Here is a 15,038-nt window from a genome sequence, read left to right as displayed (position 1 = left end):
TCTACGCAAACGCTCCACCTGGTGGAAGAAAATGAAACTAACTGCAAATTCTTTTTCCTCTAAGATCAATTTGTTTCTACAAAGAGTTTTTTGTCTCTTTGTAAAATAGTTGCAATTTGTTGTTCCATTAATTTAATTAATCCATTTTTTTACTAATCACTTTTTAATCTTTTCTAATTGTTCCATTTTGTCATGATGTCATTTCGGTGATAACATTCAGTTCATTTGTTAATCTGGTTGAAGGTGGGACCAGACTTTGTTTGTGCATCTTCTTTGTGTCTGTTTACATTGATTCTTGTTTTGTATTAACTGAATTTGTTTCTGAAAAAAAGACCAACCAGAATTCAATTCAATTTGTTAATTTGTTTTAATTACTGATTTTAGGTTTGTTTCTGTCATTAATTAACGACGATTCTTTGACTGTGATAAATTTGACATTTCATCTCTAACGTTTATAGTGAGGATTTCACATTCTTTTTTTTTGGTAAGATTTTGTTCATCTGATTTGCTTTTCTATCTCTACAATCTTGGTTACTAATCCTTTTCATTTGTTTCATTAATCATTTTGTTTTTTGATTGATTGTCGATCATAATTGACTCATTGTAATTGAATTATTGTTTACTAATGGTTAGTCTCAATTGGAAAGATTTTACCAATTGTTTAACTATTTACAAGCTGTGATAGAGACAAAGTTATCAACAACATGGCGACGATCAGTGGTAATCTCATTTGCAAGATTTTCTATGATCTCATTTTGTGTTTTGCCAGTAAGTATATTCATTTAATTTGTCTGATTTTCTTGTAATATTTATAATTAACTAATGATTCAAATGTTTGTTTAGCATTTTTACCATTCTTCATTTTGGCTCTTGTTGGAAGTCCATATCGCCGAGGCTTTTTTTGTGGAGATGAATCGATTCGTTACCCTGTTAGATCATCGACTGTCAGTTCAAGTGAACTCTACATGGTATCAACCGTTCTGATCTTATTGATTGTAAGTGGAAAATTTATATTCAAGTTTCCTCTGATATTAATTCTTTTTAATTTTCTTTCGTCAAGATTATCGGCACAGAGTATTACCGATTACCCCGAATGGTCCGAGGGCAACAAGCATTGAAACAATACAGTTGGACACTTTATCACATCCTAATTTTATTTGCTTTTGGTGCTACTGCGTCGGTATCGATTACATCGGTCGCAAAATATACGGTTGGGCGACTCAGGCCACACTTTCTAGCTTTATGTAGACCTAATATAACATGTGAAGGAAGATCTCCAGTTGAATATATTGAAAATTATGTGTGCACTTATGAGAATTCTGATGCACGAATGTCCTTTTTCTCAGGTCACTCGTCTTGGGCCGCTTATACTGCAGTCTTCATATCGGTAAGTTGGATAACTTAAGTTGAATGAATAAACAATGTTAATAACGTTTCTTCCATTGATATAGATGTATCTCCAATCAAGACTTCGTTGCCCAAAATTAGTACTTTTGAAATCGCTCTTACAATCGTTAGCCTTTTATTTGGCTTTATACACTGCATTAACTAGAATCTCTGATTACAAACATCATCCAAGCGATGTTGGAGTTGGTCTCATTGTTGGAGGACTAACAGCTTATTGTACAGTTAAATGGGCTGCTGATGATCTGAAGTTGACCACATGGGGATGTTTAACTCAAAGACAAAACCCTGAAGACAATGCTCTAATTCAAGAGAATAATCGCTCATCTTATTCAGCAATCGAATCGGAGGAACAATGAATCAATAATCTTCATTTATTCTTGTATCTACGGAAACTTATTTAGATATTTGGTTCTATTAACAATTAAATCTCAACTCTTTACAAATTTTCTAACTCCCCGTTTATCCTCTAACCCTTCGGCTGATTTAGCTTTATGTTTTTCGAAATTCACTTCGAATTGTTTCCAATCAACCTTCAAACTCCTTGTCGAAGCCATTTTGTCAATCATGAAAGTCGAAGCTCCTCCATTGAGAAACAGATCGAAAGCTATTTCACCGCTAATTGTTGTTTCTTTCTTCGAATCAAGTCTATCAGCAATTTTTGCGAACATATTGTTGGCCCTATTAATTATTTCGTTGGCTAGTGAAGATTCCCGTTTAATTGTTGATCGGATGGATTCCATTTTCATTGGAACTTCTGAGTAAAAATCGCCAAGATTATTTCCAACTTGTTGAGCCAATTCAAGAAGTACTTTCTCTGGGTGAGAATAGTTGAAATCGTACAAAAGATGAACGAAAACTTTTCTAAAAAGCTTTCGAAAATGTCTCCCGGCATCTTTGGTTCCAGGTTCTAATCCATCGGCAAGAGAGATTGTTATCATTCTCAAATGATCGGCAATTATTCTGTAGGCAACATCGCGTTGGTCAGTAAGTGACCCTCGATAAGGCTCACATTCAGTCATCTAAAGAAATGGAAATGATTGAAATTCAATAAGTTGTTTCATTCCAATTCCATGAAAAGTTGATGATGAAAAACTGGTCAACAGTTAACGTAAGTAAATGTCATTGAGAAAAGTTTAGATGATCAGTTTTCTAATGGTAATTAAAACTCGAAATGTAATTAACCTACTTTGGAGATTGTATCGAACAAAGGTTGAAACAGATCAGTGTCGTAATTTGAATTGACACCATTCAGAACGGAGGTCATTCTTTCCAATCCCATTCCAGTGTCCACGTGATTGGAAGACAATTTTTCAAGATTTCCAGTTTTATCTCTGATAATAAAGATGAAAGAGATTAGATTAAATTAAATTTCTATTACATCGGTGAGATTGACACACTTATTGTATTGCATGAAAACGAGATTCCAAATCTCTAAGCAATCGCCGAGAGAACGTGATTGTGGTTCCAATTGGAAATGAATCTCTGAACAGACACCACATGGACCCGATTCTCCCATTTCCCAGAAGTTTTCCTTTACCCCTAAGGGTATAAGACGATCCTGCGGTAAACTAATCAATTATTACTGAGAAGGAACTTGAAGAAAATCAAATTAAAAACCAACCCAAGGGATAACCAGATTTCCTTGGTCTCTTCGTCTTCAGCAATTGAGAGCTTTTCATCACCGGAAAAGTATGTGATCATCAATCGTTCAACAGGTAATTTGTATTCGTTTGTTATCAAGTCTAAAGCCATGGAACAAGCTTCTTTCTAATGATCAGAGAAAACAGGATTAGAACCACTGATCAAATCTTTAAGAATCCAAGAGATTAACTAAATCAAGTTCTACTTTACCTTGAAGTAATCGTTGAAAGACCAGTTCCCAAGCATCTCAAAGAAGGTGTGATGTCTCAAATTGTAACCAACCACATCGAGATCATTATGTTTACCACCAGTACGAATGCACTTCTGACTAGAAACCGCTCGTTTGAGATGATTAAATTGATGATTATCTCCAATTTTCCCGATGAAAATATCCTTGAATTGATTCATTCCTGCGTTGACAAAAAGTAAACTCGGATCAGGTGAAACAACTGAACTACTCGGGATGAACTGATGTCCATGTTTGTTGACAAAATAGTCGATGAAACACCGACGTATCGACGACGATGTCCATTTACCAGAAACAATTGTCATAATAATTAACAGTGAAATCGGTTAAAAGAAAAACAAAATCACATGTTGAGAAGAAAAATTTTTCTTCTAATTTTTAGTTATCTAAACACTCATGAGATGGCGACACTTTCATAGAAATAAATTGTTGCAATTAAAATCTAATGGAAATATCAACAGATCTAATTGAATAGTTTCCAAACAATTAAGGTAAACAATCAATTACTTTTCTATTTTTCTAAATGACTGCGAGAATGATCAATTTGATTAGACAGAATTAGTAATAATTAAAATTACAAACAACAAGAAAAAAAGACTTTTATTTTCACGAAACCATAATTGTAATCAAATGATTTTCAGTTAATTAGTTAATCATTTGTGATGTTAGGCTTGAATTGAAAGTTGAAATTGTTACTTTTTTTTATTATGAGATGATGAGAGTTGAATTAAAATCAAATGAGATTTTCAATGAATTTATAATTAGAACACAATCCAAGTTAATTAACCAGGATTAAAATTTTTCTCTTTCCAAGATTTTAAATTTCCTCTGAACAACAATCTTGAGCTCGAATGGAAAACAAATCTAATCCTTTTTCGGCTTATTTCGGATGAAAAACACAAGGAAAATCGTATAAAGTATGAAGGCGACAGTCACGGCAATCAAACAGTACATGAAGATGCTAATTTCCGGGTGTCGATATCGGTTCTTTCGAAGCCATTCCAGAACTTCCTCCTCCTTCATTAAATCTCCTGAGGGCATGAAAGGAAAAAAGTTATTAATCTAATTTGATTATTCCGACATGGTGAATATACGAACCTCTGTACATTGAAGGGAATCGTTTACGGAAGAAAACTAATGATGGAAGTGCAACTATTCCGTATTTTCGAGCATATCGAGGGTCACGAATTTTAACGAACATTATGTCCAAATCGTCGGCCTCATCGTCGATTCTTTCGAGTTCTTTCAGAACTTCTTCACAATCGTAACAACCATTTTCGTCTAAAGGTAATGGATTGAAAAAAAGATTAAGATACAATCGGAATAGTCGAGTTTGAACTTCGTTCTTACAGAAATAAACGGCGACAAAATCGTTCTCCGTTAATATTTTGTCGAGCATCTTCCTGTTGACCTCTTCGATTTCATCTTTCAATTCGAAAACATCTTCACTGGTCAACCATGAAAGGACTTTTTCTTCTTGCATCAAATCGCCATCATAAAAGATTGGAATCTTTTTCCGGAAGTAAGCAAGTGAAGGTACTTGGTGAGCTTTATATTTTTGAGCAGCATTTTGATCATTAACTTTGACAAAATCGATACCATAATGGTCAAGTTCATCGTCAATTTGTTCCAATTTGTTAAGAGTCTCTGGACACTCTATACAATCATCATCGTAAAAGAATACGGCCAAAAATGGAGATTCGTCTACGAGTTTATCCAACATTCGTCCATTAACATCTTCAATTTCATCCTGAAGTTCCCGATTGTCATCATCGATAAGCCAATCGAGGACAGAATCCTCATTACGAAGATCACCTTTAGGAAGATGATTAAAAAAAAGATAAAGAGAGCAAGTTAATTTTCGGTCAACTATTAATTAGTAATCTTAATCAGTACCATCAAAAAGAAGTGGATTTCCATTTCTAAAATACATCAAGGCTGGAAAATTTCTGATTCCATATCGTTTCGCCAAGGGAATGTCTTGAATCTTTACCATGTGAATTCCGTAGATATCACATTCATCGTCGATATGTTCTAACTCTTCTAGTACGATATCACAGGCTCGACAGTGAGGTTTGTCTGTAAAAAGCACAATCAAAATAATGAGTCTTTAAATTGTCACCAACTGATCAACTAAAAGTCCAGCAAAAACTTACAGAAAAAAGCAACTAAATAATGTGACGATGAGATGAGTTGTCCAAGTAGTTCACGATTAACTGATTCAATTGTGTCTTCGGATCTTTGTTGAATTAACCATTGAAGGACATCCTCTTCCGCCGATATGTCACCAGAATAAACCGATGCTGTACCTTTCTCGAAGTAAATTAATGAAGGAAATGTTTTACATCCATACAATTCCGCCATATCAGCATCTTTGGTCTTGACAAATGCGATCCCGTGTTTATCGGTATCCGTGTCAATGTTTTCCAGGTCATCTAAAACGGCTTGACATTGTTCACAGTCGTCCGAGTCTATTGGTTACCAATCGATTCATTTACATGAAAGGATTCAGGGTGGGACAAGGTAAGGAGGAGGAAGGAGGGTATGATCACAAAGAGGGTTCAACATTTTCATTGGTTGTTGGGAACACAAGGAAAAACATACAAACCAAATCAATATGATATCACAATAAGAGCGCTTTGTAATTTTAATCACGAATGATTAACCTAATTGTTTACTAGCTTTCAACTTTCTGATCAATGTAAATATTTACACTATTATACAAAAGCATAATGGTGCAAATTGGTTGATTGTTAACGATAAGAAACTTTCAAAATCTTATATCAATAAGATTTTGTTTCTACCTTTTTCTAACTAATACATTACTTAGATTGTCCAATATAATGTATTAGCATTGATTGTTGTTTAATTGTTATCGATTGTAGTTGATTTACTTACAGAAATAAACTGCAACATGGTCTTGAGTTGCCAAAAGTTTTCGTAATATTTTTCCATCGATCTCCTCGATCATGTCCAAACTCGGATCTTTCATCGATATCAACCATTCTAGAATTTTATCAGATTTCTTGAGGTCACCTGGAGGGTAAACAATCAATTTGGAGGATGAAAGAAAAGACAATCAATAAATCAAAGCGAAAATAAGCAAAACAAGATGATAACGATCATTAATCAAACGAAAACTAATGTTTATGTTTAGCTAACTGTTGATTTTGCTGCGAATTGCGTTAAATTGATTAATTACCAGGATAAATGATGGGATCGTTTTCATCTCCTTTCTTGAAGAAAAGGAGAGCTGGTAAAGCGAAAACACCGAAAGTCTTTGCTAATTGTACGTCTTCAATTTTAACGAACTTGATTCCCGCTGAATCTGCTTCATCGTCGATCTTTTCGAGTTCGTCAAGTGCTCGGTCACATTGTTTACATTCAGTTCTCGAATAGAATAAAACTGCTAGATAATTAATTCGACCCAAGAGACGTTCAAACATTCGTCTATTAACTCGTTCGATTGCATCTGATGATTCCATATTCTCAGGTCGGGTTAACCATTCTAGTACTTCTTCCTCGTCGAATAGATCACCTTCGTATTTCAAAGGTTTTCCTCGGCGGAAAAACACTAATCCTGGTGGATTTCGAATTCCGTATTTTTTAGCAATCAGATTATCGGATATTTTAATCAGTTCGACTTCATAATCTGAACAATCGTCGTCGATGTTTTCTAAATGCTCAAGTATTTCCTCACTTTCGTCGTCGTTTGTTTTGTAAAATAGCACAGCGAGATATTCTTTCTCGTTTATTAGTCTGAATAAAATTTCGCGATTCACGTTCTCAATTGTATCTTCGTTTTTCTGCTGAATCAACCAATCTAGAACTTCTTCTTCGATGGTTAGATCGCCCTCGTAAATTGACGGAGAACCATTTTCGAAATAAACCAAAGAGGGTATTTTTGTGATTCCAATTTCCTTTGAGAACTGAAGGTCACTCGTCTTGACGAAATGAACTCCGATTTCATCAGTATCATCGTCAATCTTTTCTAACTCTTCTAGAACTTTGTCACATTCTGAACAATCTCCCTCATCGTAGAAAAAGACAACAATATTTGGAACATCTTCGATTAAAACTTGTAACATTTTTCGATCAACTTGTTCGATAATATCTTCTTTTGATCCCTTAGAGTCAATCATCCACTGAAGAACCGCATGTTCGTCCTTCAAGTCACCTTCGTAAAACTGAGGGAATCGATTCTTGAAAAATATGAGTGCTGGAAAGACGGCAACATTGTATTCCTTTGCCAGGTCAGTGTCTTCAATACGAACAAAGTCGATATCAGCTGATTCGGCAATGTGATCAATCTTTTCCAATTCTGTAAGTACTTTATCGCACTCAGAACAACCCTTGTCCTTGATGAATAGAACGGCAACATAAGATGACCTGGCCAATAGTTTATCCAACATTTTCTCGTTCAATTCTTCAATCGAGTCCCGTGAAGACAAGGCCTCTTCCGAAGTGACCCATTTCAACACTTCATCGGGTTTCTTCATGTCTCCATGGTAGACCGTTGGTTTGCCGTTTCGGTAAAGAACCAAACTTGGGAAAGCGTTGATTCCGTTTTTACGAGCCAAGTTTTCATCATCAGTAGTAACGAAAAGGATTCCGTGTTCATCAGTGTCATCGTCGATATGTTCAAGGCCAGTTAGAATGTCTGAACACTCTTTACAGTTATCGGGTGCATAGAAAACAAGAATATAAGGTGACTCCTCAATAAGATCTTCTAAAATCTCCTCGGTAACCTCTTCGATTGTATCTTCGGTTTTTTGTTTAATCAGCCACTCAAGTGCTTCTTCCTCTTTGGTAAGATCACCTTCGTACACGGTGGGCAGTTTATTCTCGAAATAGACCAGAATAGGAAGTTCGTCCATTAGTCCATATTCTTTGGCCAATCGATCGTCGTCAATTTTAACCAAGGGGATATCATATTTATCGGCGTCATCGTCAATATTTTCCAATTCTTTCAGCACGGTGGCACTTTTAGGTGAATCTCGATCGTAAAATAGGACTGCCACTGCATCGGCGGTTGAGATAAGTGTCTCTAGAGTTTTCGAGTTTACATCTTCAATCTCAACGGAAGCTTGTTGTTCAATCAACCACTTGAGAACTTCTTCTTCTTTGGTCAGGTCACCTTCGTAAACAGCGGGAACCTCATTCTCGAAAAAGACCACAGCGGGTAACTGATTCTTCAATTGATATTTTTCTGCTGCTTCGAGGTCATCAGTTTTTACGAAAACAATATCATTTCGATCACAATCATCGTCAATATGTTCTAACTCTCTAAGAACCTCAGCCGTCTTTCGATTAGAAGAATCGTAAAATAGAACTGCAATATGAGCTGTTCGCTCGATAAGAGAGTAAAGCATCTTATCGGAAACCTCTTCAATCTCATCAGAATTCAATTGCTTCTGTAACCAGATTAGAACTTTTTCTTCCTTTTCGAGGTCACCATCATATAGATTAGGAATTTGTTTCTCGAAATAAACCAAAGCAGGTAATTCATCATCGAGTCCGTATTCTTTGGCCAAAGCGGCATCGTCAATCTTGATGAACGGTAATCCAAGTTTATCACAATCGTCGTCAATGTTTTCCAATTCCTTGATTGCATCAAGTGATTTCTGATCATCTTTATCGTCTAATGAAAACGAGTCAAGGGAATATGTTAATTGTTACAATAAACTATCAATAGATTAATTTACTAATCATCATCTCGAATGTATCAATAGATATTGTTGTATCTTTTTCCAACTGTAAACAATTTTATTTTGACCTACTTTTAAATATATAACAAGGACTCTAGTTGTTTCCAATGGTTTAACTTTAGACAACAAGTAGTGAGTAAAATTAATAGTAGTTAATAAGTTCGAGCAAATTTCAACCTTGTTAAACTAATCATTCAGATCCAAATACACCTTATTAGTGACTATTTATAGCTTATCGATGATCATCAATACAAATCAGTCTAAATTGAGGATATAACGAGAAAAATTTTACTCAAATTGGCTTGAAATCTGATCATGTACACAAATGGTGTCTAAATTAACCTCAAGTCTTTGTCACAGTTAAGACGATTCAAGAATTCATTGAATAATTAACATTCTTTGCCATTATTATACTAGAGGGGATGCTAATCATAACTGAATTAAGATTGAAGTCTTTTCAGTTCTCTACAATCAAATCGATTGATTAAATAACAATGGATACTAATGGTGATGGATGATGAAGATTGATGTTGTCAATCAAGCAGATAAACTTGAAGATTATTAAATTGTTGACAGAATTGTCGATAATCAGTTGATTGAATTTACTTACAGAATAAAACAGCAACTTGTGATTTGTTGGCAACCATTTGATGAAGGACAACATCGGAAACATCTTCGATCTCATCTGAAGCTTGTTGATGTACAAGCCAGTCGAGAACTTGATCTTCTTTCGTTAGATCGCCCGAATAAAAGTTCGGTATCTGAGATTCGAAGTAAACCAAACACGGCATTTCGTGATTATCGATACCAAACTGTCGAGCGGCTTCACGGTCAGTAGTCTTAACGAAAAGCATTCCATGTCGTCGACAATCGTCATCAATTGTTTCCATTTCACGAAGGACAAGTTTACTCTTCTCTTGAGTGTCATCATCTAAATGGACAATTGAACAACTAATTAGTTAATTGTTCAACGAAAGGAAATGAAAATCTATTCGATTCTTACAGAAAAGTACAACCAGAGAATCTGATTCTTCGATGAGCGATTCTAGAACTTTAGTGGAAACATCTTCGATCTGTGATTCTTTGTCATCTTCTTCATCGGCAGTGTCTCGAAAATCAAGTAGCCAATCAAGAACTTGCTGTTCATCTTCCAGGTCACCTGAGAACGGAAGAGAATCGAAAGTTAACAAATTGAATATCGATAAACTAGTTCGACGGCGAATTACCTTGATAAACTATGGGAATTCTTTTACGATAATATACCAACGCCGGTAGATCTTCGAGTCCATATTCAAAGGCCAAACTTTGATCAGAAATTTTGACGAAACTGATCCCTTTTCGAGCGGCATCATCATCAATCTCTTCCAATTCATGTAATACTTTTTCACACTTTTTACAGTTATTTTTATCTGTTGAAGTTAAGCCAAGACGATGAAAAGTAAATGGGAAGATGAAGATGATGAAAATAAAAGAAAAGGAGGAGAAAAATTTTAAGACAAAAACAAATGAGTGAAAAAATTTCAAACAGATTAACTTAATCCCCACTGTGATTAACGAGTGATTAATCTTCATTTATATGTAATTTCAACTAGAGGAAAGTTTTGTTGATATTGTTCAGCATTTTGGGTTTGCAGTCAATTTGATTGTTTCACATGATTAATTTAGCTGGACAATTAACCATCTCCCAAATCTTGAGCGTTAATTGATGAACGTGATGAAATTATTCACCACTGATCAACATGATTTAACCCTTAAGATTGTTCAATGCAAATTAAATTGTCGCAAAATTAAACAAATTAATCAGTGAGAAAAGTATTGATCAGAAAGTTGATATTGGGATTAATGCATGATTCAAATTGTAATTCATGATAATCTAACAATTTAAGCGCTCTTATTGCTAATACCTATGTTAGATTAGGCAAATACTTGTAACAATTAGGATTTGGATTTGGATAATCAATTGATAATAATAAAAAAAATAACAACAATAATAACAATTGACACAATTTAAAGGATAGGAGATGAAGTGATTTGGATTGGAGGTAAATTGTAGCTAGAAAGAAAGGGAAATTAACAATTAAACTTCATTTGGATTGGTAAATTGTCGTGGTTTTTATCATAATTAGATGTTAATTGTTACTCACAAAATAAAACTGCTATGTATTCATGGGTATCAATATATTTCTGAAGATTTTTGGAATTAACTTCTTCAATTTTTTCAGGAGAATCCAATGAATCGATTGAAATTATCCATTCTAATAAACTTTCCTCTTTTTCCAAGTCACCTGATAATCAATAAATCAAAAGAAAAAATCAATTAGTTTCACTTATTCAGGTAAATCAATGAAAGAAATCAGTCAATTATCACTGAGCAATTAAACAACACAAAAGTCTCATAAAAATCCCAAAGACAATTTCGATGTCACTTCAATATTGACCAAGAGAAAGACATACAGATCTCTATGTATAGAATTAGTTAATTGTAATCAACTTAATTGTTATCATACCTTCGTAAAGTGTAATCTCCTTATTCTTGATATAAGCCAAACAAGGGAAATCAGTTACATCAAATTTTTTGGCTGCTGCTCTTTCTGATGTTTTGATGAAACTGATTCCAAGTTTATCGACATCTTCATAAATCTGATGACAATTGCGAAGGAAAAGAAAACAATTAATTCAATTGTAATCATCAATTACTTTCTCCAGTTAATTACCTTTTCCAATCCATGAAGGAGATCTTTACATTCTGTGCATGATCGTGTATCTGTAAGTATATAAATGAACGCAACAATTAACAAACTTTGAAGAATTGCGATTTAGAACATTTGAAAAATTTTCGACTTCGAACTTTAAATTTTGAGTGATGAACAAAAAAATATGATACAGTTAATGTTGAATGATACGAGAGATAAAATAAGTTTCCCTCTCGCTGTTACATTTGATTGGCAACATTTGGCACTAATTTAACTTAAATCAACTCGAATATAATTAAGCAACAATTAACTGATATTATTACCAGAGAGCTGATAGTTTGTTTATCCTTAACAAGAAACCTTGGTATCTCAAGTCGCTTGTTTTTCTGGTTCACAAACCAGAAAACCCAAAAATAAATCCAGTTAACCTTTACCAATACGAACAACAATTAACAACAATCAACTATCAGTAAATATGATGATGATTAAAAGATACCGTTAATGTGAATTAATAATAATAATCCTTTAACATGATCACAAGTCATTGTTGTTAATTGTTTTCATTGGTAAACAGTTAAGATTGACATTGATATTTGTTAACAAGCAATTAAGGTCAAATTGTTAAGCAATTCCAATGGTGATGATGATTAGTTAATTGTCGATTTACTTACAAAAGAAAACAGCAAGTGTAGCACCGAAATCAACTGAATTTTCAAGTTCTTTGGCACTTAATTCCTGAATTAACTCCGAGGGAAATGGTTGCTTTCGAGCATAACAATTAGGATTATCACAAATTAATATAAAAAGAGTTAAAATTAATTGTAAAATTTTGTGTGGATAAATATTCCTACTATAGACTCGGTGTAACTTCATGTCATTGAAATGGAAACAATTAAATACATGAATAGAAAATTAAATCAATCGGATGGTTGATTGATGGAACAGAAGAAAACAAATCGCGAACAATTAAGACGAGAGAGAAAAATGGTTAATAGACACAATTAACTAATACGAATGATTAACAAGTACGTGGTTAACACGTACTCTAAACGGTGATGAACGTGAACTCGAGATGATGTATTAGTATCACAAAGTTTTCTCAATGAAGATGAAGATGAAGAGATCACCAGAAAGTTGATTGTTGCCTAATTTTTGGTGGAAAATGTTGATTAAATTTCTGTTTGTTGATTGAAGATGAAAGGGAAGGAAAAGAAAGGCAAAAATCGAGAAGAAACTGGAAATAGGATGAAGATGATAATTCGAAGACAAAGTTCTAGGGATGATGTTCTATTCCAGATTCAATCCAAATTTAGTTGTAACAACTAAAAGTTATATTCGTAGCTTATTCTCTTTCTCATCTTCATACGTAACATTTTCTCCCTCTTTATCTTCATATTCTTTATCATCTTCATCTTCTCTTCCATTTGAATCCTCCCAGTGTCACAACTTCCGTTCTACTCCATCGTCAACCATAATATGAGCTCCTCTTAAGTCAAACGTTTGTCTCTCCTTTTTATTTTCATCCTAAAAGAATGAGGATCAAGATGAAGATGAAGATGAGGTTAATTAACGCAGGCTTAACATGTTGCCAGCTTAAAAGTGGATTAAGATTAACTAGGGGAGTCAAGTTTTGTTTCTTGTTATGTTGTTTTGTCAGTGACAATGAATGTTAATACATATCAGTTGAAGGATTATAATTCAGTATGTAAGGTATTGGGTTACTTTTTTCATGATGGATTAATTTACAGTTTTTTTTTACATTAATGGTCAATCGGGTTTGACTTTTTATACTTTTCTTTTACTGTACAGAGTCAAGATACTGACCAGTGGTCATTTAGACTTTATTTTACTCATGTTGTTGTTGTCTGACTGTCCAAGTTTGCCATTGGTTTGCAAAAAATGGTGCAATGTAACAGCTTCGAGCGGACCATAAAGTACGAGCGAGTTTTTTCCGAAATTTATTGGTTGTTTTATTATCGTGGGTCCTTTGGTCACGGTGATGGCCACACTTCTTGGAACTCATTTCATTAAGGCAATTGTAGAAGGCTTTTTTCATGGTACATTTAGCGTAAATGTTTTCTTCTTTTCCACTCAAATAGTCAAGAAATTTGGATACTTTTAATAGGCTATTACCACAGTTCCATAGGGCCACTTTATGACAGTCGTTTATTTTACCTGACAACAATCAGCCAGCATCTCATTAGTAAATTAACAATTAGATTTGGTTATATTAGTTAGGGGAACCTGTTTATCCGAATACGAGTTAATTTAAGTATAAACCAATTCCAATCGAGGAATCGGTTCAACTTGGTGAAATTATTGTTTTCTGTCATCAAATTTACAAACTATTGTTAATTAATGGAATTAATACAAATCAATAGTGAAAATAAGAAATTAGAGTGGATTTAATAATATTAATTGATCAAGATCGGCTAAATATTTCTCTAATTAATTCTTTCACTACTAATTGTTATCAACTATCGAGTTTATTAAACTTAGAACAACATTATCAATCCTAACTATCGATTAATGAGGTAAAATCTAAATTATGTGAACAAAGAGATAATGTTGACTAATTTAAGGTGAATATAAAACTATCGAAATTGGATCGACTCAATTCTCAGTAGATTATAAATAATTAAAGTCACTCAAAATTAGTTTTAGATCTTGTGTAACAAACTGATAGTATTATTTTCTGAAAAAAAAGGTTTCAATTTTTGTTCCAAATCTGATTAATTTTGAATCTTTAAATTTGACAGAACGATGAATAGTTGATCGGGTTAATTAGACTTGGTTGAGTAAAGAAATAGACACTTACCATTATAATTGATTGTTTCGAAAACATCATTCTTAGAGAGATTCGTCATCTCGTGACTGTTTTTGGGTCTATGTTGATATTCACAAGTAATTAAGGTAAAACTGGACACAGAAAAGTAAACAAAAATGGAGAATTGAAATACGAAAGTGGCCAATATCATATATAGAATAACAATTACGAGGTCAATACGGAATAAAAAAAAAGTCAAAATTAAAAATGAAAGAAAAAACCAAAAGGTAAAAACATAAGATGAACTCTTACCTTAAGAAATAAATGAAAGCCAACGGACTTGAGGTAGTTAAAGGCCACATTGTGGGCCGACAGTATCGCTGATTGTTGACCTTTGGTCAGTTTCTTTAATGTAATCGAATGGACCAGAAACCAAAACCGAAAAAAATGAAAGAAGGAAAAGTTAACTGGACAAGAGAAATGGGATGAGAAGAGAAAAGAAAAGAAAGAAAGTGAAAAGAGAAGAAAAAAATTCTAAGAAAAACAGTCACATGATCTTCGTTTCCATGGTAACG

The 15,038-nt window shown here is 33.8% G+C and overlaps 4 protein-coding genes across 4 annotated transcripts; 1 reads left to right on the top strand and 3 right to left on the bottom strand.

Moving 5' to 3' along the window:
• Positions 1–72: 72 nt before the first annotated feature.
• LOC128386063 (phospholipid phosphatase 3-like) lies at positions 73–1,858 on the top strand. Its single transcript, XM_053345025.1, has 6 exons — positions 73–243; positions 385–484; positions 634–768; positions 844–995; positions 1,061–1,387; positions 1,452–1,858. Exons 3-6 carry the CDS (start codon positions 705–707, stop codon positions 1,761–1,763), a joined length of 855 nt encoding a protein of 284 aa, XP_053201000.1. The 5' UTR covers positions 73–243; positions 385–484; positions 634–704; the 3' UTR covers positions 1,764–1,858.
• On the bottom strand, positions 1,761–3,710 carry LOC128386062 (uncharacterized). Its single transcript, XM_053345024.1, has 5 exons — positions 3,259–3,710; positions 3,029–3,174; positions 2,805–2,975; positions 2,594–2,738; positions 1,761–2,426 (listed from the first exon to the last, which is right to left on the bottom strand). The coding sequence occupies exons 1-5, from the start codon at positions 3,598–3,600 to the stop codon at positions 1,836–1,838; spliced, it is 1,395 nt and encodes a 464-aa protein (XP_053200999.1). The 5' UTR covers positions 3,601–3,710; the 3' UTR covers positions 1,761–1,835.
• Positions 3,711–3,863: 153 nt separating this feature from the next.
• On the bottom strand, positions 3,864–13,047 carry LOC128386057 (uncharacterized). Its single transcript, XM_053345017.1, has 14 exons — positions 12,368–13,047; positions 11,718–11,767; positions 11,511–11,643; positions 11,148–11,288; positions 10,230–10,412; positions 10,007–10,162; positions 9,614–9,934; positions 6,498–8,936; positions 6,194–6,331; positions 5,452–5,766; positions 5,192–5,374; positions 4,646–5,110; positions 4,394–4,576; positions 3,864–4,326 (listed from the first exon to the last, which is right to left on the bottom strand). Exons 1-14 carry the CDS (start codon positions 12,567–12,569, stop codon positions 4,160–4,162), a joined length of 5,076 nt encoding a protein of 1,691 aa, XP_053200992.1. The 5' UTR covers positions 12,570–13,047; the 3' UTR covers positions 3,864–4,159.
• Positions 13,048–13,324: 277 nt separating this feature from the next.
• LOC128386066 (uncharacterized) lies at positions 13,325–14,976 on the bottom strand. The gene is made up of 3 exons (XM_053345027.1): positions 14,776–14,976; positions 14,515–14,615; positions 13,325–13,871 (listed from the first exon to the last, which is right to left on the bottom strand). The coding sequence occupies exons 1-3, from the start codon at positions 14,823–14,825 to the stop codon at positions 13,543–13,545; spliced, it is 480 nt and encodes a 159-aa protein (XP_053201002.1). The 5' UTR covers positions 14,826–14,976; the 3' UTR covers positions 13,325–13,542.
• Positions 14,977–15,038: the final 62 nt, after the last annotated feature.

Source organism: Panonychus citri, unplaced genomic scaffold (assembly GCF_014898815.1).
Source record: "Panonychus citri isolate SS breed McGregor unplaced genomic scaffold, ASM1489881v1 Contig00063, whole genome shotgun sequence".
NCBI classification, from domain to species: Eukaryota; Metazoa; Arthropoda; class Arachnida; order Trombidiformes; family Tetranychidae; genus Panonychus; species Panonychus citri.
The sequence above is the reverse complement of the archived record's forward strand: the minus strand, read 5'-3'. Positions and strand labels throughout refer to the sequence as shown.